We start from the raw sequence: 23655 nt of genomic DNA, 5'->3' as shown, positions 1-23655 counted from the left end.
CACTTTCACTAAACTGACATGCTTGCACAGGCCACAGCAAAGGCATGCAAAAAATAAGATACAGTACTTGATAAGGAAAAAAAAACACCAAATGTTGCTTATTTCCAAGTTGTTTGTTTCCTTGTGGTTTTGCCAGTAAATTTCTTCAGGTTCTGCTACTGTGCATGCTCACAACTGCTGCTGTCATGGTAGACCTCTGCATCTTGGCACCCACATCCCACCTAACCCTGATAGAAAGTCCTAAAGTAGGCAGTGGGCACATATCCAGTCCTGTCTGAGAGATAAGTTGATAGTGAGGCTCTAACTGGTCCTAACCTAAACTGATGATAAATTCAGCACAAAACTCATCCAACATTGCCACTATCCAAAAAAAAACAAAAACCAACAAACCCAAAACAACAGCCCTGAACAAACTAAACAGCTTGAGGCTGGAAGAATTAACTAGCTGGCTCTACCCAATTACTTCAGTGCAGTTCCAGATTTTTTCTGTCATGTAGGCAATTCTTACTTTGTTCCCAAGACACATAGGCTCTATACTTTTAGAGCTGTAGACTTTCAGAAGCAGGACATGGAGGCTCTCAAGGTTGATGTCCCTTTCTAGATCTACAGAAATGTCAAGTATTAGATGTATTGCCCTGAATTTCAGTCCCTTTCTGTGCTCCCACTCCAGAGCCTGAGTGCAAGTGAGTGATGAAAACCACTTCTTTTCTTTTGCAGTGACCATTCAGGATTATTAGCATTTCCCAAGAGCTTGCTCAACCCTCATGGGTTATATGCTGTAGCCTGTGCTCAGAAGCAGGAGTCCTGCCCTGCCCTACCTTGCCTAAAGAATTCCAGCAGCTGTGGTGCAATTGAAATGGCAATGATGATATTTAAACAGCAGCCACTGTCAGTAACTGTGTTCCGGCTGCTGTGTTCCAGTTATCCAGACCTAGGTATTAAGTGACATTAATTACAACATTGTGCTCTGATGCTTATGTATAACCATATCCACACATTTATTTAGGTGTTATGTATGGGGTTATTTCACAGTTATTAAGTTGACAACATCTCAGTTTCTGTGTGCTGTTCAGTTAGTGTAAGACAAGTAAATGAAAGCCACAAGGTTTATCAGAAGAAAAATCAGAGTTCCAGCCACAAGGAAGGAAAAGGAAACCACAAGAAGAAGGGAAAACGTAATATTCTCGATGAGTGATCAGGAAAATATTTGAGTAACTGAATGGAAGACAATTTTAATCTAATCCAGACACAGGCCTGCTTGATAAACCCAATGCTCACTTCTAATCTTTTCTCTTTTCTTTTTTTTTTTTTTTGAGATTTCCCTGAACAAACCAACACATTACGCAAATACAATCTTAACCAAGCTTTTTAGATGAAAAGCATTTTTTTCAAGTAAAAGCACAGTCCAAGACTGAAACAGATTTCTCCCAAAATGCACAGCAGAAGTGTCAGGAAACATTTTGCAATATTGACCAACAAAAGCAAAGCCAACATTTTTTAAGCATGACACCACAGCAGCATCCCTGTGACGAGTGAGAAGCCCTACAGAAAGGAGAACTCCCCTCCCCTCACTGCAGTCAGCAGGGCTGGAGCCAGGCCCTGCAGAGACCTTCCAGTAAACAACAGGGTTATGTTCTTAAGTAAATTCAAATATATCCTCCCGCTTATCACCAAGGAAAAGACACAGGGAAGAAAACTAAAACCTCATTAGTGAAACCCAAGTTTTAACTTGAAAAATATTTAAACTGCTTACTTGTGGCAAATCTCAGAAAGCATTCAGGTGTGTGACTGCAGAGGCAGACTGTCAGTCAGTATCAATTCCCCTTTTACAGGAATTCCAGTAGTTTACATTGGCTTAGCAGCTTTACCATACATGTTTCCTTGTATTTCAAGGTTGCTAATAAAGAAGGAAAATACTAATTCCTTAATGGTAACAATTTCTAATAATAATTTCTTAACAGTGACTGTAAGCACAGCTGCTGCAGGGGAGCTCACCAGTCTGGCTGTACTGTTGACCTTTTGCTGCAAGTAAATGATAATGGGTGTTGGGTTTGTCTGAATACTCAATGTGTGTATCTCCTGACCCATTTCTACTTTATAACAGTCAAAGCAGTAAGAGCTCAGAGTGTGAGCAAGCAGACTAGTGGTAAAAAGGATAAATACCCAAGGTCACAAGTAAATTTATCTGATAGCAGTTATTTTTAGCAAAACTTCTACGGCTGATTTTCCTAAACAGAAGGTCATATGTTTGCTGTACTAAAATAAAGTTCCTGAAATACTGAACAAAAGGAAAGTGTTCCTTCTATCAGTTACATGAAAGTCTGCTGCTGTCTACACTCTGTGACTCAAAGGTTAGACAGGAGGAGGAGGGAGAGTATCTGTGCAGTGTTATATGGGAAAAGGCGGACTCTTCAGCATAGGTATGCCTTATAGAAGGAAGTTGCTAAAACTCCTGAGTTTGGATGTAATTTGTGATATGAGCCAGTGCAGTTTATTTCTGGGTGTCTAGGAATAAAGCCAATTAACTAAACTCTTTAGAGGGAAGGCATTTTTCTTTTTTTTTTTCTTCCAGTTAAATTCCTGGGCATCCTGGAATAAAGGAATAAAGACTAAAACTAGCCTCAGTGAAAATGAAGGTTTGCTGCTTTAATTGCAGCTTCATGGGAGCTTTTGCCAACACAGGTGTATTGGTTGGATATCCTGCCTGTGGATCTGCCAGCAGACATTTGTAGCATGATCTTGGCTTGAGTAAGATCTTCATTGCCACTGGGGTTTCTCACTGGTTACTATTCTGATGTATGTAACATGGAATATTATGACATTGGAGAAAACCCAAGTGGCAAACTGTGGGGAGATGTGGAGTAGCAGCTTCACTGTAAGAGTTTTGCAGAGGGATGAGTGCCTGGGGGATGGAAAGACCATGCCATTGTTGCAATTGCCTGTGGCGTGCAGTTTCACCACATTTATCCTGGGAGTAACAATTAGCACTACTTTGGGTCTACCCTTTGCCGAAAGGATTGCTGACTCTGGCTTGAACAGAACAGCTGTGCACAAGGCATGCACTATACTTGCATCTGAACCTGATAAGAGTCTGCAGCAAAGGAAAATCTTAGAAATTCCTTTGCTGTTTTGTGTTTATAAAAGAAAACATTATTTTTATGTGAGAGAAATTTCTCTCATTTTTGTTTTATTTTAGATGGTTATTTTTGGAGATCCGTGGAGAAAATAGCCCTGTGTGGCTCTTTGCTTGATCTGGAACTGATCAAAAGAAAAAAATGGACCATAATATTTTTAAATATTTAGATGAAGACTTAACCTAAAAGAAATCCTAGGAGAATGCCAAGATCCTAGTAGCAGGTGTTAGTCTTTTAGGAATCTGTTAATTAATTTCTGCTGGAATGACTCCTCCTGGATCTAAGGGCGGTGGGAAGGTCTTCCGAGGTAAATTGAAGAAGTTAGCCTGAAAAGCCATTGTTTGAGATAACAGGTATTTCTGATTGATTAAGAAAAAGAAGTATGTTGCATTTGAGACTGTGCAGGGGCTATATTAAGATAAATGCAGTGATAATAAATCCCTTTACTTTCATTTTTGGGTAAACTCACCAAGATCTAGCTTACTCTTCAAACTTGGGTTAATGTTGTCATATTTCCCTCTCTTGTAAAACAAATGCTTTCTTTCCTTTTCCCATTTTTTTTTTCTTTGGATGGTTTACAAACATTGGTTATCTTAAGGTAAAAAGCCACACACAAAGACACATTAAGCCTCTATTGTTTTTTTTGGTGTGTTTTACCATCTAAATCCAGAGGGAATATGTTAGGCACCAATCCAGAGTATATAAATGCTGCCAGCAACTTTTTCTTGTACATGTGAGGTTGCAGATTGTGTAAAATTCCAGCCTGGTCAAAGAAATGTTTCCAATATTTCTAATACTTGGTGACTTACATATTTCCACATTTTTCGCACTTAAAAATTATCAGCACTTCCTATTACCAACCACTGTTTTTAAGGAAGTGATCAAAACCCACCTCATAAGTCTGCAATCTAGTCAAACCCCAATTATAGCTATAATTACAGCCTGCAAATGAAATTATGCTGCCTGAATTGAAGGATAACTTTAAAACCCTTTCTTAATGAGTTGCTCATGAGTTCTCCCTTTAATCTTTTAGAGGCAGCTGTACTTTGACATCTCACAGAGCAGAATAACAATGGCAGGAACATTTCTGTCAGTTATTGGCTAGGAAGTAATCTTTCGGGTTCTGCATGATTTGACACAGTCTTCAGGGCACAAGTCAGTACACCTTTCTGGAGGAGGACAGAAAGGCTGATCAAACTGTAGTACACTGAAAGCTGTCCTTTCTATGTTGAAAATTACTACCAAGAAGTCAAGTCCTTTGGAAAAGTTGGGTCTCAGACCCTTTGGATCATGAAGACTTTTTATAAGCTAGTTCTTTTTTACTGAATAACAATTTGTTATGGTTGAAATACAGCTGATTGTTGGTTTCAGTTATATTTGCAGCTGAAAAAAAGAAATGCATTATATTTGTCTGTTCTGTTGAGTATATTTTTCTTTCCACTAAATGAAGAACACTGAAACAGGTGTCTTGGATCAGAGATATAGGATTTACATTATCTGATGCTTTTCAGCTTACTTTTCAACTTAGAGAAAGATGATGTAAATACATTCAAAACATGTATCTTCTCTCTAGCAATTTATCTTTGGTACCTGTTTTTTCACTCACATCAAAACCTCAGAACCAGAAAAACACAGAAATGTTGGTGTTGTATATGTATACCAATTTTCACCAAATATAAAAAATATATTTCTTGCATAAAAAGTTTCATTATAAAAATGGCCTCTTTGGACTTTTAATAGCAACTACTATTTATAGCAGCTAAGCCCCAAAGCAGTTTAAATCTTCAGAGCATTCTGACAAACTTAGTTTTCAGATGATACCACATAGATACCTTTTTACACTGTAGCTGCTAAGTAAAAGCATGGTTTTAAGATAAGGTATTAAATAGAACAGGTTACTGCTAATTAACAAGTAACGTATAATACAGATCACTCTATACTTTTAAGGAAATTCTATGCTATTATTGTGTTATTTGAATTATTAAGAACACATAGTTACCACTCTAGTTACAGGAAATCCTAATTTAATTTTAACAGGAGCAGGATTTGACTTTAGATGATGTAATGTCAATGAAAAACATAGTACTAATGTATTTACATATGGGTGATTTTAATCTTCAACAATATGAATGATACTGTTCAGGATATAGAAGTGAGTATGCGGCTGCATGGTTAGTGAAATTCATGAATCCATAGTAATAGTTGTTTCAAGGGTATTTACCTTTAAAATACATGTTTTGGAAAGAGCTTGAACTTTGCAATTTGTAGTTGATCTGTGATGGACAACCCAGCTATATGCAACCCGTGCATTGCCAGTGCTGGTGCCCCAGCAACAATTTCCTTGGGCTTTCCACTGTGCAGATGATTTGCAACTCTAAGCAGAAACATTAACTTCTTTGCTATGGTTCACTGGCAATTTTATCATTATATTTATACAGCAAGCAGGTTGATGACTCAAACTCCTGCAGAAAATATCAGGGTAAAGATCTGTAAGTGTCTTTAAAGAGACAGCTTTGGTGAATTATAATGGAGATTTTTCTCTTGTACTAACTAACTGAAATAACAATAAGTTGTGAAGAAAAACTAATGCACACGTATGGGCAAAGCATGATAAGATTTCATACAGCATGCGAGATTTAAGACTGCATTATCCTCATGCATGACACAAGCTTGGTTGTCAAATCACCAAGGTGGAATAAGCTCTGTCTCCATGGCACATTTACCATTGAACTAATTCTCTGAAACTCAAGAGACTTGCAAATTTGCTCAATCTCCTATACTTGCTTGCAGTAATTTTTAACCCTATGACAAATCTCACCACTCAGAAGTTATGAGACAAGTTCAGGAGATCAGGTTAAGTAACAATCATGAAATTTTAAAAAAAGTGTGTTTTTTTTTTTTTTCTGTTCTCCTTATTAGGATTGAGACCCCACTTAAGCTTTACTTTGCAATTAATTAAAAGATCCCAACTTATTAAAATTCTCCCATAAGTTACCCAGCATGGAATTTTTTGAAGTGGTACTTTTATAAAAATACCAGCCATAATGAGATTTAAATGAAAAGCATTAGCTTGAAATATATGTATCAATTTTGAAATCAAAGAATAGCACCAGCTACCGTTTATTTTACCAACTTTTTCCTACAAAAATTTACTTAGTAAATAAGATATTATTTAGATTTTATCTTCTTTGTAAATCTTTTGTAATTATTGTTGGAATTTCTATGTGATGCAAGACATATAATCATTTACATAGGTATCTGGAAATTCAATCAGATGGCTACAGCGCAAAGGAAAGTAAAGTTCAGATTATTCAGGAATGGTAGATAACCTCTCTCATGGACAGCTCATACCAAACTCTCTGAAGTGGAGGAGGTTGTATCAGAAACTGATTTATGCAAAATGTAATTTTTCAGACAGACCCCCACATATTTGATTTCCATATGTGAGCTTGAATGTAACATTCCCATGGTAATGGATCCTGGTTTGGAAATTTCATTGTGCTTGAAAATGGTCAAAATCTGTAAGCAAGATGTAAATGAGGAGAGATTCAACAGCAGAAAAGTGAAGAAATGGATGTGTGATCAAGGCATGTGGAATAAACAGGAGTAGGGGCATTGGCTTCTACTACTTCAGTAACCATGTATTGTCAATATAATCATGAACTCATCAGTTTTCTAATACTTCAGAAAAACTTCCCTGCTTACTGAAAGTGGGTAAGGAGAATTAGCTCATAGAAGCCTTGCAAAATATTTAGGAAACTTTCAGCTTAACTCATCTTCTCCTACTATTACAAAGATATATCCATAATGTTACTCTTCAGTTAAACCTTTCTAGTGTTACCTCAACGTCAAGGTGATAATGTCTTAAATGACATTATCTGATTGACCTCTATCTGATTTCCACTCTGAACTGAGGAAGGTTCACAGAAGGTATTATAGAGGACCCTTTCTGTCCTTTGGGCAATTCTAACAATAAACAAAACATCCTTTTTCATGCACAAGGAGAATGCCAATTCCTGTTTAGGGACTGTCAGGGGAGTTTAGATGACAAACTATGAGGCAATAATCTGCAATCCCACTAATACTGTCCTTGCCAGAGGTGAGATTAAAGTTCACAATTTCTGATGCATCTTTGAATGCAAACGCCTTTTGAGTCAGATACTGAATTTTTAAGTAAAGATGACGACAGAAGATACAAGAATGATTACATTCATGAGCACAGAAAGCTAATCCAGAATGGATTTGATTATTTTTCACAAAGTTGTCTTTTCCTAATAACGTATACAAATTGTGTATATGCTCTGTTATTTTATATTTTGAATGGCCAAAACTGCAACAGCAGCATTCCCTATGAAACCCTTTTCCTACAAGGCTCTTTGCATCAGATTAGTTACATGTGTAAATTCTTCAGGTGAGCTCTTAGAAGGCATCTGCACCAAACTTACATCTTGGTGAAAGAAGAGAACTGTTTAAGATGTTTCTATTGCAACTTCTCAATCCAGATCTACAGTTTATTTTTATTTTTTGACATATATCCTCTATTAAAAAAATGGAAACAGGTGTGAAGGATTTTATTACCAAAAATGAATTTCTGATAACTCTCTCAAAAGAATTCTCCTATGAACTCTGATGACAATGAGTTATTTTGTAAAACACTGTGTCCTGGTTTGAGCAGTAGCAGTCATTTTTTCTCCTTCTTGGTAGCTGGTGCAGTGCTGTGTTTTGATTTTCGGGCTGGGAACGTTTGCTGATAGCAAGCATGTTTTGAGTTATTGCTCAAATGTTTGGTTTTGTCCAAGGCCTTTTTTTCTGAGCTCATGCTCTGCAGGGAGGAGGGGAAGCCTGGAGGAAGGAGAAACAGGACACCTGACCCGGGCTAGCTGAAGAGGTATTCCATACCATAGCACGTCATACCCAGGATGTAACCGAGAGAGACCCGGAGGGGCTGGAGCTCTGGGGGGATGGAGGAGGGAGCACGCGGTGCTCGGTCGGGCAGGGTGGGGTGAGTTATGGGTCGGTGGCTGGTGAGATGTTGTACTCTCTTCACTTGTCACTGGCTTTATCATTATTATTTGTAGTAGTAATGGCAGTAGTGATTTGTGTTGTGCCTTAGCTATTAAACTGTGCTTATCTCAATCTGTGGGGGCTACATTCTTTGGATTCTCCTTCCTAACTCTCTGGTAGTTGGGGGAACAAGGGGGGGGAGTGAGTAACGAGCTGTGCGGACTTGGTTTAAACCACGACACACTGCTAGTATTGAATAACACTGAATAGCTTTTGGAGTAGTCTTTTTTAACAAAAAAATGTGTCTTGAGAAGTAAACCAAGATGTTCTTTATGCACAGATATATGTTGCATCCAAACAACATGAACCAATTTTAAAGTTAGCACAGCAGTAATTGTCTGCCTTTCACCAAATATTTCTGCAGATTGTAAACTGCTGGGATACTGAATTGTATGTGGCATTTCCTATCACTCAGATAGATGTACAAAAGCCTGGTGAGACATTGTTGATAGAGGAGCCTTGGCGAGCCCATAACTCACACGAGGCTGCAGAACACCTCTGAGGAGGTGTTCAATCAGCTCATTCAGCTGGGTCAGGTTGGGCAGGGGCTGCCAGGGCTATAGCAGCTGATGGCTGGGAGCTGGGCTCATAGGGTCAGCAGGCAGGCAGCCTGGCTGCAGGTCTGGGCTTGGGGGATCTTGAGGAAAGGCCTGTGTTTTTGCAGATTGGCAGTGGCAAGTCCTCTGCTGGTAATTAAATTAGATGAATAGAAAAGGAAAAGCTGGAGCGCATCAAACTTGCATAAACCCATTTGAATCTCTTTTAGTTAGTTATTCCCAAATACCTGCAGTTGAACTGTGACTTACAACTGCAGCCAAAAACTTCAGGGTTTGGCAAAGCAGGGGCTCTCACAGCTTGCTGTGACAGGAGTCAGACAAGGTATTCGAGAGGATTCAGGAATTCCTCAACATCCATAATAATGAACATCTGCTCTTCAGTACAAACAAACAAGAAATACCACTCTCTGTAAGAAGCCAGAGATGTTTTCTTACCTTCATTTTTGAATCTGCTTTCAGGCACACAGCTGCAAGTTAAAAATGTTATTTCTCCCCTGTCCTTTAGCTCTGAGGGATAGCTTTTGCAGACACCAGCCCCTGCTCCAGCAGCAGTCTGATGCAGTGAGGGAGCGCACACAGTGTCCTTTCTAATGGATGAGCAGACTTTGCAGGTGCTCCAGTGCTGATGACAGGCAGCTATGTGCCTCACTGATTTACACAGATAGGTCTTTCTGGTTCTCACCCCTTCATCTATAGCTAGAAACTTGCTGGTATGTTTTGTGGTCTAGAGCCTTTGCTAGCTCTGCAAACTGAGCTGTGGTTGCAGGGAGCTGGCTGGGAGGCAGTTCCACAGAGTGTGGCTGACTCATGTGTTTCCTCTAGGCCAGCACTTCCAAAGCAAGCTATAGAATGACTCTGGGAAAGGTATTGGAAGGGAGTTTTACAGAAGTTTCCTCTTCCTTGGCAAATAACCCTGGTATATTTGGGATTTATACCTTTAGGCTGAAATACAGACTGCAACATGTCAAATATCTGAAACATAAATAAATTGTGGCATAGTATGAGTTTTCTGCTTTGAGATATCCTCACAATGTACATACAGTTGTATAACACAGTTGCAAAGGACAGGTCTGTCATGTGTTGTAGTGTAGAAATAACTGCTGGGCAAATCTGAAATCCTCTCTCGGAACAACTTTTTATTCTTTGGAGTTATGCATGAAGTAGGCAACAGATGTTGAACAGAAGGGTTGGTAAATTAAATGCTTACTATGTTCTTCATACAGCTAAGCACCTAATTAATTTATTCCTTTAGATATGGTCTATTGAAAAGTTCAATAAGGCAAAATGATTGTGGATATATAGATGCAGGGTATTCACCACCACTTTATAATCTAACAATATGTACTGCAGTTGTAAAGTTATTGCAGCATTACTGCTACAGCTATTGCTAGGAACCATCCAAAATAATGTATGGTCCCTCCAGGGCTGAAAATTAGTGGAGATCAGATCAGCCATAATTGAACCTTTGATGCAGCTTTGATGTAAGAAGTTAGAAAGCCTGAGCTGGATTCTCAGGTGAATTCTTGGAGAACAAGACATTGCTTGTGATTGTCTTGTCTTCCAAATAAGGAATATATTTTAGGCTCCAGCTCCATCCATAATGATGCAGTTCCAAAAACAATACACACATTAAAAGAGAGAGAGAGAGAAAAAAGCATGGTCCTAGGAATTCTTAGCGTCATTACATACTTGTGTTTGTTCATCTCCCTTTCAACTGTAATGGGATAAGTGAGCTGACTGAAGAAGGATAACAAGCCACACCAGAGTGAAACATATTTGGAAGTGTAAAAACCCCAGGTAACTTTGCATGTGTTTGTTTCCTAATGTAACTCACCACTGAAAGCAGAAACAGCAAAATACTGTGGGGAAGTCCTTACCAAGTTTAGGAACTAATCCAAATGCTGCATCCTATTTCTAACCTAGGATAAATTAAACATCTAGTCTTTGCAGAGACAAACAGTAAGTGGTGTATTAGACAATTATTAAAAGCACAACCATCAAAGTAATTAATAGCCACTAGCATTAACTGTTGTGTGAAATGAACAGAGCATTTTTGAGTGTATTTTGGATACATGTAATCTCAAAGATAGATTTACAATATTACAAAGTTACTATGAATACTACACATTCATTAGGAAAAAAACTCCCATCTTCCTTACCTGCTATTGCTTCAAGACTAGGGATTGCAATAGTGCTGTAAGTGATAATACATTTACAGGACCATGTGTGAACTAAGGTTTCCTCTGCATTTTCCAGCCCTGGCAATCTGTCCATGAAGAAAGAGCCCCACTGTTTAGATACAGCGTAAGGAGCTTTCAGCTGATCCCCCTGAAAGAAAAATAAAAAAATACATAATTAAAAAAAATCCTTTCTCTATCCAACCACAAGCATTAGTTTAAGGAACTCCAGAATTTCTCAAATTTACTGGAAAAATAGTATCGAATCTCAGGAGCAATGTGACTTTAAAAAGTTATAATTCAAACAATAGTCTTTTAACAATAACAATCAATTCTTCCCATAAATCCCCAAGCTCCATTTTACACAATTTATGAATTCGCTAGCATATAAAAAGAGGGCTTTAAATATTTTTCCCTTAAAAAAAATCTTCTCTTTTCCCCATTTTTCTGTTTTTGATAGTGTGAATAGTCTGCTGCCTTTCTCTGCTTGAAAAGCTAGGTAGCTGGAGCACCCATCCTGAACCTCCTCCCAGGAGAAAGGAGTCTCCTGGTGCTGTATGCAGGAACTGTGATGAACGCACCATGCCACCTGTGTTGCATTATCCATTTCTGAGTTGAGGAATGAGTGAGAACAGAATTACAGGATCCATGGAGAGCCATCCAGCTGCTTGTGAATAATTGATTTTTTTCATGTATATTTTCAGACAACAACATGTAGACTCATTACATTTTAAAGAAAGCATTAAAGCAGCATTGGAAAAACTGATATTTTTAGCAGTTCATCTTGAAACCTGCTATATATTGCCAGAAAAAGCTCCAGGAGGCCTCTACAGAAAGATGAAAAAATGGAAAACAAAGTGAAATACTATAGAAAATCTGTTCAAGTAATTCATGTGCAAAGTAACTTTTCAGATGAGCACTGCATAAAATAACAGATATCCTAGCATGTGCCTCGAGATTCATGAAAAGTGGCGCTTATTCAGCCTAGAGGAGAGAAGGCTCAGGGGATACCTTAGAGCAGCTTTCAGTACCTAAAGGGGACTCAGAAGAAATCTGGAAAAGGACATTTTGTAAGAGCCAGTAGTGACAGGACAAGGGGGAATGGCTTTAAACTGAAAGAAGGGAGATTTAGATAAGATATTAGGAAGAAATTTTTCACTGTGAGGGTGGTGAGGCCCTGTCACAGGGTGCCCAGAGAAGCTGTGGGTGCCCCATCCCTGGCAGTGTTCAAGGCCAGGCTGGATGGGGCTTTGAGCAACCTGGTCTAGTGGAAGGTAGCCCTGCCCATGGGAGGTGGTTGGAGCTGGATGAGCTTTAAGGTCCCTTCCAACCCAAACAAATCTGTGATATGATTTAACCCCTTTCTTAATAGTTTTGAGAATCTGCTGGAATAATTGGTGTTTGTGACAGAGGTCTGTGGCTTCTGACCGCATGAAAGGTGTTGATCCAGCTGAACAGATCACATCGGTAAAGACGGAGCCATTCTTTTGTGATTCTGAGTTAACAGTTTTTTCTCTGAGCATAGCTGGGGGTGAAGAGGAAGCATTGATTTGGGCAAGTAGAAACAGTGGTTTCTGTCTTCTGATATAAATAGGTTGGAAAAAAAACCCCTTATCTTTTGTTTCAAAACAAGCGGTTAACTTAAGAGCTGGGCTCTTTTGTGGTTTTGGTTGGAGTTGTTTTGCTTCACACACGTGGACAGCATCTTTCCCTCCCCCTTATATGTTATCTTTCCATGCAAATCCTAGGATGTTAAATCAGTTATAATAAAATGTAAGTGCTATGCTGAATTGAAATCTGTTTGCCAGCTGGATCTCACAAGCAGAAATCTTGTAAGGCTGCTAGAGCTGATGAATCAAACCAACAATCCCAGTACTGGCCCACAGTGTTTGCACAAAAGACAGGGCCTTGTTTACTGATAAAAGAAAAAATCTGAGGCTTCTGCTTTTTAAAATGTGAATGTGAATAAAGAGTGTGAATTTCTTCCCTACTATGAAGGAGTGAGTTACATTTTGTATTTACAGCCCAAGCCCTTAGTAAATCCAAACCCAGCTAGGTATGAGAGTTGTCATCTAGTCAGCTGGTAGAAAACCCCTGCCATTTTGCTGCTGGCTTATCTCCACATGACTGGGATGGTTTGGTAGGCTAAACCCTGATCTCAAATCTGGAAAAAGCTGTCAAAACTTTGCCCACATCCTTAGGAAGTATTGGACATTGCTCCCTTTCAGTTCCTAAGAACAAGTCTGTATCTCATCTGCAGCTTACATAGCGTGCAGTGAAGGACAGACCATGTACCATGAATCTATACATCTGTGAAATGAAGCAGAAGTCCCCTGTTAACATCACTGATCCTCACAAGCCTGGAGGCACACATTCAACAGTGAGACTAGAAGCTCTGGAAGGTGCATCAGTCACCCGCGTAGTCCCCAGACATGGGGCTGGTCTTGCAGCATGACAGTAGATCCTGAAAGTGCTGAGCAATCACTCTTTCTTCTCAAAAATCCCCAAGCACATGGTTTGGTTTCGGGCATATTGGTGAGACAGTAGCAGGTCAGATGCTGATTGTGTCAGATGAGGGTACAAAGCTTCAAAGACTACATCTAGACTTTAGAGAAACAAAAGGATGGTATGAGGGTTCCCCAAGTCCCAGGGCTTTCCACTAAGTCGAACCACCTGGAATCCTTACTAGCACCTTTGCTTTATTAACTGCAGACAAATAAGGCCTGTTAACAGAGCAAACAGAATCTGTTAATAGGACCCTTGGGTAACACTGGTTTGTCAGCTTGCAAATGACCTTTCTAAAATACAAACAGGCAGGGAGCTGAGCTCTGAAGTTTTTCTACATTTGGTAGTGAGGTGAAAGAAAGAAGGATGTAAAGGAGACTGGAGTGGAAAATCAAGCTGTTGGTATTTTTTAACAGCATTATTTAGACAGAGTTCAATGTCCAGCTGGAGACCAGTAACAAGTGGTGTCCCTCAGGGATCGGTGTTGGGACAGGTCTTGTTTAATATCTTTGTTGATGACATGGACAGTGGGATTGAGTGTGCCCTCAGCAAGTTTGCTGATGACACCGAGTTGTGTGGTTCTGTTGATACACTAGAGGGAAGGAATGCCATTCAGAGGGACCTTGACACGCTTGTGAGGTGGGCTGATGCCAACCTCATGAAGTTTAACCATGACAAGTGCAAGGTCCTACACCTGGGTCGGAGCAATCCCAGGCACAGCTACAGGTTGGGCAAAAAGGAAATTCAGGGCAGCCCTGAGGAGAAGGACTTGGGGGTGTTAGTCAATGAGAAAATGAACATGAGCTGGCTTCAGTGTGCGCTTATAGCCAGAAAGCCAACCGTATCCTGGGCTGCATTAAAAGAAGTGTGACCAGCAGGTCGAAGGAGGTGATCCTGCCCCTCTACTCTGCTCTCGTGAGACCTCACCTAGAGTATTGTGTGCAGTTCTGGTGTCCTCAACATAAAAAGGACATTGAACTCTTAGAACAAGTCCAGAGGAGGGCCACGATGGTGATCAGGGGACTGGAGCACCTCCCATATGAAGACAGGCTGAGAAAGTTGGGGCTGTTCAGCCTGGAGAAGAGAAGGCTGCGTGGAGACCTCATAGCAGCCTTCCAGTATCTGAAGGGGCCCTATAAGGATGCTGGTGAGGGACTCTTCCTTAGGGACTGTAGTGACAGGACAAGGGGTAATGGGTTAAAACTTAAACAGCAGAGGTTTAGATTGGATATAAGGAAGAAATTCTTTATTGTGTGGGTGGTGAGGTACTGGAATGGGTTGCCCAGGGAGGTAGTGAATGCTCCATCCCTGGCAGTGTTTAAGACCAGGTTGGATGAAACCTTGGGTGATATGGGTTAGTGTGATGTGTCCCTGCCCATGTCAGGGGGGCTGGAACTAGATGATCTTAAGGTCCTTTCCAACCCTAACTATTCTATGATTCTATTCTATATGCCATCATCTTTGTACCAAGTGCAGAGCACTAGGATTACTTTACTGCATTCAGTATGACAGATGGTACTGATGGCTGTATGCTTTGTGCCAAACTAGTTAAACCATTATCGATTCTTAGTGCAAGAAAAAAAAAATCAATGCTCAAAATATGGTTTTGCTGGTATAATGGCAAGTATTTGAGGTGTTTCTGCTAGCACAACTGTGCTGGTCACAACATTCAGATGCCCCTGGGTGTGCAAATGGGCAAGCCTGCCACCAGTCTAACTTTTGCCCAGACCCTGCCACCCGCAAGTCATACGCAAATACAAAACATTTCAGGCTGTTCCTGAAAGTACTATCTAATTTGTGTTACAGATACATGGGAATAAAGAGACAGAGCCAAAAGGCACAGAGTAATTAGCCTTGTCTATGGTCATGGCAAGGAAGTCTCTGAAATTTGGGGGGTTTAAAGGCCCTGACCCCTCCAATGAACCAATCACTAGGCAATACTATAAAAATTACTTCTAACTGCAAAAATATCTGTATCTGCCAATAAATTCTTTGATTCCTGACCCATTCATTCCTATAGCCCCAGGTTTTTTTTGCTGACTAGCTCCTCTGTAATTGTTTCCCTCGAAATCCTAGGACAAATTCCAGCTTTTCTTAGAGTTTTCATTGATGGAATTGATCACGCATTTAAAGAACAGAAGGCAAAAACAAAGCCTGCAGCCAAGCAAACAAACCCCCAGATCTGGGGGGAATCTTGTTTCAAAATAATGCTTGATATTTTTCCCCCCCTGCATGCTGCAATATACTTAGGAATAATTGCACAAATAGTTTTTAGTTTGCTATTCTCTTGCTCATTTGGTTATGACTCATATACTTGAAAGAACTGCAGTAGTTACCATAATTTCACAGTTATGTGTATCTGGCTAATATCATGCAATTAATTGAAGGGAAAAGACAAAAACTGCTAATGAAAATGGAAATTAATAGCCTCCCAGTTTGTGTGTCAGAAGGTTGTTTATTTCCCGTCTCTTCATTAGTGATGAAATACCAGTTAAACAACTGAAAACAGTTTTTCGTAATTTATTTCAGAAGTATGCAACTGCAAATTAGCAGTAATACTTTATTTCTTTAATAATATTTTATAAAGATTGACAGAAGGGAGGACTACATATTGTATTAAATTTTCAGTCCCTCTCTGCACCCACAGCGTGGCATAGACAATCTGCAATAGTGGTGTATTTTTTTATTGCCAGCAAATGACCAGGCTGATGAACAAGACTAAATCTAATCTATTAGTGCCCAGTTTTCCAAAAACACCTGACATTGTACAATCCTTTGAACTGGCTCTTTTCCCCTCTTAACCAAAGGGTTAATGGGAGAAGTTGATGGGGGAAATGAAAATAAAACTTTCATAGGCTTGTAAAGGGAGTCCCTTTGAACTAGTCCTGTTAAGTTAGTGATGTCCAGTCAACTGCAGAGATATGGATGTGACCTGTTCAGACTCCAGTGAGCAGCGTGGTAATGAAATAACACCGCTGACCTGACACGGCCCCTCTGGTTCAGGTTCCTTTAATCAACACAATTCATTTCTCCCTTGCTTGTTCGCTGTCAGTGGCAGCGGATGTAAACTGAACAGGGTTGTGTGTGGCAGTTGCAGTGTCCCCCCAGGATACTGCAATCCCTTATCAGGAATTCTACAATGGTAGCAAAATGTCAAGCACCTGTCTAAAAGTCTCAATTTCCTTCTTGATAACTGCAGTGATAGAAAAGATGGATCTTGTGAGCAGTCAGCCAGAGGTATTGCAACAACAGAAAACCAAATCATCATGAAGGGCTTAGAAACACATCACTCAATAACTCTTTCTTTGTACTTCCAGGAAAAGAAACATTTTCTGGCTGGCTGTTTAAAAATGTGTGTTTTGAAAGCGTATATTGAACATGCTTAAGAAATAATGATTGAATAAAAACCACCAAACCTTACAGAGATGTAAGCTCTTATGCAGCAATGCAGCAGTGTGCAGCCAGAGAATGAACAAATTTATGGAGAAGAATGAGTTATTTTTATAGCATTAATTAATTAAATCAAATTATATTAACCTATGTAGCACTACTACTACTCTTCCTTTCCCCCCAACCCCCATCTACTGAGAAACACGTTTTTCTTGATAGGAGACTTGACTGTTTGTCTTCATTTTTGTATTGACAACCCAGGAAACAGCCTAAGCATTATTATATTTCCGTATTTCAGCGACTGAAGTGTCCTTGTCTGAGCTTAGTTTAGAAATCAGCATAGTAGGGAACATATAGATGCATCTATTAAAAAACAAGTAGAGAAATAGATGTCACATCTATATTGTTTTAGTACCATTGAAGATACCATTTTCTCTATAAAAACCAGGGGCTTCAAAAATGCCTCTTAGTTGGATTAAAACCATTTCTAGAATAAAAACACGCACCAAAAACCTCCCAATCAGTAAGTTAACTTTTTAATCACAAAGAGTAATTATTAATTAAAACCAAAAAGGTTAAGTGCTTTTCAAAGCAAAGTGCAAACGGCATATGTATATCTCTCTGCAATTAGAAGAAAGTGTCCTATTTATTTAGGAACATAAGAAAAAACACTCCAAATTGAGAGTAAAGCTGCACTCTATTTCCTGCACAGGACACACTGGATTGTAAGTGCTGCTGTGCTGGCTATCTGAATGCTGTTCTTATCTATTCTGTCCTTTGGCAGAGAAGAGAATGATAAACCATAGTAACCTTCCACCTTCTGTGGGAGGATTAAAGAGCATCTGTAGTGCTAAGGCCCTGCTTCCCAGCTGTGATCAACCTGAAAATCACATCATTTATCTGAGGTAACTATGAATAGCCTGTATTGGACCAGACTTTGAAACAGTCCCTCTTACCTGAGTGCAGCTGCCACAAAAATAAACCACCTACAAGGGAAGCAGCAAATTACAAATTCTTTGTATATACAGAAATCACAAGAAAACTCCATCTCACAGACAGAGAAAGAAAGCTTTAGAACAACCTAATAAAAATTCCTCTGTGTTTACAGTTGGCTACAGCATGCAGGGAAATGTCTTGAACTCAGCAGAGTTCAGGTGCTGGATCTGTGATAAGCACCATGAAGTTTCTCCTTGTTGGACAGAGAACAGGTTCTTGTAACTGAAAAGGAGAAACTATGTTTTTTTTTGGTAAAGGAAAGAACATACAGTTCTTTTTCTGAGGTTGGTGACTTAGCTCTGGGTAGAGGCTCTGTGTCACCCATGCAATGCTGAGCTGGGACAGAGCAGCAGCCTCCTGGTGCAGCCAGAAGGATGTCTGTGAGGGATGCTGATTCTGCCAGCACCCTGATAAGCAGGTTCATTCTCAGCACAGGTGGCATAAGGCTGTTTTGCAACTTTCTTTATTCTGTTCCAGGAAACACCTGCAAGGAACCCTTACCTCATATTTTCCTTTCTTCTCCAAGGGCTCAGAATCACTCTCCTCAGGCACTGCAACTTTGTCCCCTAGAAGCTCCTCTAAGATGAAGACAGTTTCCCAGTTGCTATAGTGACGAGCTGGGAAAATATCTGAGTGCATGCTGTCACCAAAATAAACAACCTAAAAGGGAAGCAGCAAATTAAAAGTCTGTTGTATCTGAGGAAAACACAAACAAACTCTATTTTACAGAGAAAGAAAAAGAGCTTCAAAACAACGTAATAAAAATTCCTCTATGTTTACAGTTGGTAATGACACAGATCATAATGTCACAGCTTGGGGTTTTATCTTCAACCAGATCTATAAGGAAAAGGCTGGCCCTCACGCTCTCCTCGCTCTCACCCTTCAGGGGCATTGGACAGGGATGCCTGACTGGAACTGGCACAGGGGACACCACTGTGTTTTTTGACTGACAAAAATAGCCTGCCAAGAAGCAGTGGAAAAAACTACTGAGAAAATACACTATACAATGGGAATTTTTTTGACAACTCTGGAAACAAGGGAAAACACAGAGCATTTGCTAGGGACTGACAACTCTTCTGTGCCCATTAGGGTTTACCCCCTAGGGAAAATGTGGTCCCACCGTCCTCAATGGGCATTTTCACCCATCCAGACCTGTAATTTAAATGACATGATCCTAGTTTTCACTGATGTCACCTTTTAATCTTTGTTTTTTTTCCTGTTTACAGTCTGATTCACCCCAAAGCTGCTGAAATGCATGACCATGCACACAGGATAAAACATCCAGGAAATTTATACATTCTAATGATAAGAAGACTCATACGCTACTTGCAGTTCTGACTGCAGTCTGTTAGACAAGAGTAAGTGTAACCAGAATGAAAACTGTTATTTTCAGGAAGTTTCACTCTCACTTAGAACGTACCTTGGGATCCAGCTTGCCAGTCATCTTCTTTAGTAGTTCATAAAGCTGGATAGCATTACCTTGGGAATACCAACCGGGCTTGTCCAGTGATAGCAGAGCCTCCTGTTCCTCGTCATTCTCTGAAATCACCGAACAAAACCGCTCGCTCTTAGTGAAAGCAGTCCATATTACTGTGTTTGTGACACATGTGAGAAGCTGCTGCGCACAGCTTGAAGATCATGGCCTATTTTGACATTATACTAGCTCCACTGTATGGCTCTTGACTGATGGTTCAGTCAACGTGTTAGGTAGCTGGCAGTACGCAGACATTCATGAGAAAAGAAGCAGCCAAGGCTTGTCTGCAAGGGATACAAGAAAGCTGAGGAATCAAAGTCATAGGCTTTGCCTCTGAAACACAGCAGCAGTAAAGGCAGGAAACCACATGGACCAGACTGATGGAGAAGACACTACAGACATAATGTGAAAGCATGAGATAAGACAGCATGTACATTTCCCCACAGATGACCTACCACTTTTCAACACTGACATAAATGCTGGGTATTTGCCAGCCTTAGATCAACGCAATCAATGAGCAGTTCCATTTATCATCCAGTTTTGAAGAAATAACAAGGGGACAATATTGCTGCTGACTGTGCAGTCCACACTGGCACATATCTGCAATGGCATCTGTCAGGGAACTGGAAAACTCAGCAGAATCCGAAACTCCCTCCACATCCCCCAGCTGTGCCACAGCTTTGTTTCTAGCTGTTCTCAATGCAGCTAGATCTGTCCTGGTGTCCATGTAACCTTATCGTTCATTCAGATCCATGTGCTACTGCCCAATGAACTCTTTTTAGCTTCTTGCTGAAGCAAAAATACTAGCCTTAGTGAACTGATAAACTACAATTTCATCATAAATATTAATAATAATGTCTTCTGTCTTCTGAAATTATTAAACAAAAGGCTGATTTTGTTATTCAGTCTCAATCAAATGTCCTATTTTTTATGCTAGAAACAGCGGGGTAGAAGTCAGTACAGTACTTTGATCTGACTTAGGTGTAACATCAGGAATTCAGATTTTCTCCTGCCTTATAGAATTTTTCAAGGTACTTTAAATGTGTTAGGAAGAAGACTAAGACAAGGCATTTTTCATTTTGGTTAAAGACTGCTGAAAGCTGGAACGCAAATTCTGGAGAACAGTGAAGTGAAAAGAGAGCTTTATGTTTAAAGAACACTAAAGATGTACATGATGCAGTACATTGGTTCTTGAAAGAAGTAAAGGAAGAAGTGAAATGTGGGAAATAGGTATGTGGAGAGACACAATAAATAATTCTTTAGTGTTATGAATCTAAGAATTTGAATAAGCACAGGATTTATTCTCAGACAATACGACTCTATGTTAAGAGCATTTTGTAAACCAAGAAAAAAACAAGGAAATTCAAAGCTGATACTAACAATTCATGTAGAACTTGTGTGGAAATGTCTTTTCCTTTGTTCTTCTTCACAAAGCTAACAATAATAATAAGTATGATAACGTCCATTAAAAAAATCTTAAATTCAAAAATCTCAACTTCCTGACTTTTAAAATACTTTTGACCAAACAACTTTTGATGAAACAGAAGTTGTCGAACTTCAGCAGATTTGTTTTATTTTCCTTGTATTTTTAGACATATTTTTAAGGCTGGCTGAACAAGTAGACACAATCTTCAAACAATACGGACACAGAAAAAGAAACTTACGAAAACAACTCTTTTGAGCTGCTATCAAAAGTCTATTGTGAAGGTTTGTGTAGCTATCATTGTCTCTCCATTCAGTCAATCAGGAAAACACTAGAGAAAAATGGAGCTATTATGAGAGGGATTTTTAGAATCAAAACACTGCATTTACAAATAGGAGCCTTAAGTATTACAGCGACAGCAGAAGGCTCTAGCCAAGAGCAAGACCCTATTTTGCTACTTCTATGGAAAGGCATGAGAGGCCGTCCTGATGGAAAAAAATCACTCTAATTACATGGTAGAAGATCAGTCACTCTGTGAGATCTATTACTGTCACCCTTCTTTTTTTTTCTCAACTCAATGCATCTGGAATTTAGGCTTCTAATTTACGTTACAATCTGAACTAATTGACCAGGAACCTTCTGTAGGCAAAAGAGACCACAAACAACACTTTCTAGCAGTGCCAGCTCTGGAGAAGGAAAGGATTTAATTAAGTTAGGAACTGCTTTGTAGGCAGGGAAAAGAAGGGAAATTTCAAAGCCTTGTTTCCTTCCCTGTGCTTGGAGGCAGCAAACAACACTGAGATGCCTAATTCATTATGGGAATGACTTGATTTTGGAAGGAGCATCAGAAATCTGAGGAATCAGGAAAGGTTCTTTATGATATTTGAGTTGTAGGGTCATAGGAATAATGACTCTGCACTGGCAAACCTTGCCTCGAACCATCTCATATGGCTGATTGTGCTCACAGATCTAGGGTTGACTTGTCAGTTTTATCTCTGTAACCTGAAGTTGGAGGAAATGAATGCTCTTTCAGTTGCAGTAAGTCATTAGTGAGAACACTTTCTAATCCAGTTACACTTTCTCCCTGGCAAAATATAGGAAGAAAATTATTCTTCAGCACTGGCTCTTAAGGCCTCTTGTAGCAGTTCTGCCATGTAAAAATTGATATGCAACAACTTAAAAATCCCTTAATAGCACCATTGGCTCTGGCTTTTTATTGTATCTATCAGATAGCAGCTATGAGACAGCATTGAAGAAATCTGCAAATTTTCTGCAAAAAATGCTGCATAAATGTGATTATGATAGTTCCTAACATAATTTAGATATGCCAGGCCTAGCATTGGCTACACTCAGACAAGAGGAAAACTGCTGCTGACCTTCCTTCACTTTGCTGTTATTGATTTGTAAAAGTTCATTCAAGGGTCAGAAATGCTATAAATATTCCTTCATCAGGAAGCAAAACATACACAGGTGGGGATGCTAATGCTTCAGGTCTTACAAGATGGGAGGAAAAGGAGACATCCTGACAATTTCAAACAGACTGGATAACCCGAAAGAATTTCTCAGATGATTTAGATAGAGCAATTTGCTTCCTTCTGAAGTCTAATATATCACTCCAACCTGGATTCCTGGCTGCAGCCTGCAAACGTGCCACAACATGAAATGTAAAGGTAGCAAGCAAGTAAAATTAAAATAATGAAATCTAGAAAATCATTCTGTTAAAACACTCACCCAAACCTCAACAGTGATCCAGAGCAGTTTTCCTAAGGGGAAGTTACTGTTCCTTTTTAAAAACAACAAAAACTTGCCTTGTACTGGGAGTGTTAATATTGCTGTAATGGCAGTTTGCATAAGCTGTGCCTGACAGCTTGGGAAACATTTTCTGATTCAGAAATGTACTCCCATTACCATCAGCAGATAGGATTTTGCAGATAAACTGATTCACTACCAAGACTCACTATGCTTTTTCTTGTGAGAATTTTCTTGACTACCTTTAAATTTGCATTGCAGGTTTACAACATGGGCTGAGGAACATCTGTTTTCATTCTGAATGAATATGTGAAAAATAATAGTGAAGCTCATTCCCATTTAAATGATAACTGATGGTAATTTACTTTGGCACAGAGCTGCTCCTTGTGAAAGACTGCACATGCTTACTGCTGTCTGCTTTGCTATCCATTTATGGATTATACCCCCAGAGATGGAAACCTGAACATGCAATGCTGAGTCTGGATCCTCCGCTAAGGGTCTGTACCTGAATCTCTATCCCTAACCTGGCTGGCATTTATACTGTTAAGCCCATGGGACAGGGCTCTTTTTTTTGGGAAGCCTGAGGTTAAGAGAGAAGCTAAGAGATGAGGGTGAATTTACCCTTCAACAGTTATTCAGCCACTTATTCACCCAGTTTCTGGTTATTCATCCAGGTTAACTGTCATGAGCTCACCACCCTGAGGCCACCACCCTGCGCTGCTCCTCTGGCTGGGTGCACTATGGTGAGAGTTGGTTACCAGTCAGGTGAGGACCCACAAGTAACTCACCCAGGGACAACTCAGTGACTGGAGTATGAAAGCAACTCCAATGCCCAGAGGCCATGCCAGCTGAAGATGTGCTAGATTTAACTGCAGTGTATGTACAGCTCCCTAGTAGCCCCTTCTGCCTTCAAATCTCTATCTTGCCAGCCTTTTACTTGTTTCCACACAAATGTAGTTAGATCAGCTATTAGAGTTGCTTCTATTCCTTTTTGTTCCTTTGAACTGTGTAGCAGAATAAAAACGTGGTGACTCTGTCACTGCTTGTGCCTGTACCTGCTCCTGCCTCTTCCCACCTATGGGCAGCTCTTGTGGGCTCTCACCCATACAGGCACTTAGCACAGATAAGGCATATGCATTTTGCTCACTGAAGCTCTGGTTACTGCCTCAGGGGCTATTGTAAAACA

The 23655-nt window shown here is 39.8% G+C and overlaps 1 protein-coding gene across 1 annotated transcript in view; it reads right to left on the bottom strand.

Moving 5' to 3' along the window:
• NT5DC1 (5'-nucleotidase domain containing 1) overlaps window positions 1-23655 on the bottom strand; it is a 126978-nt gene that overhangs the window by 3080 nt on the left and 100243 nt on the right. The window contains exons 9-11 of the mRNA XM_031054115.2: window positions 19244-19362; window positions 18325-18483; window positions 10915-11083 (exon numbers count right to left, since the gene is read on the bottom strand). Coding sequence (XP_030909975.2) covers window positions 10915-11083; window positions 18325-18483; window positions 19244-19362 — 447 coding nt within the window. The remainder of the gene's footprint in view (window positions 1-10914; window positions 11084-18324; window positions 18484-19243; window positions 19363-23655) is intronic.

This window comes from Melopsittacus undulatus, chromosome 3, assembly GCF_012275295.1.
Source record: "Melopsittacus undulatus isolate bMelUnd1 chromosome 3, bMelUnd1.mat.Z, whole genome shotgun sequence".
Lineage (NCBI taxonomy): Eukaryota > Metazoa > Chordata > Aves > Psittaciformes > Psittaculidae > Melopsittacus > Melopsittacus undulatus.
Note: the sequence above shows the minus strand (reverse complement) of the source record. Positions and strands in the feature narration are given on the sequence as shown.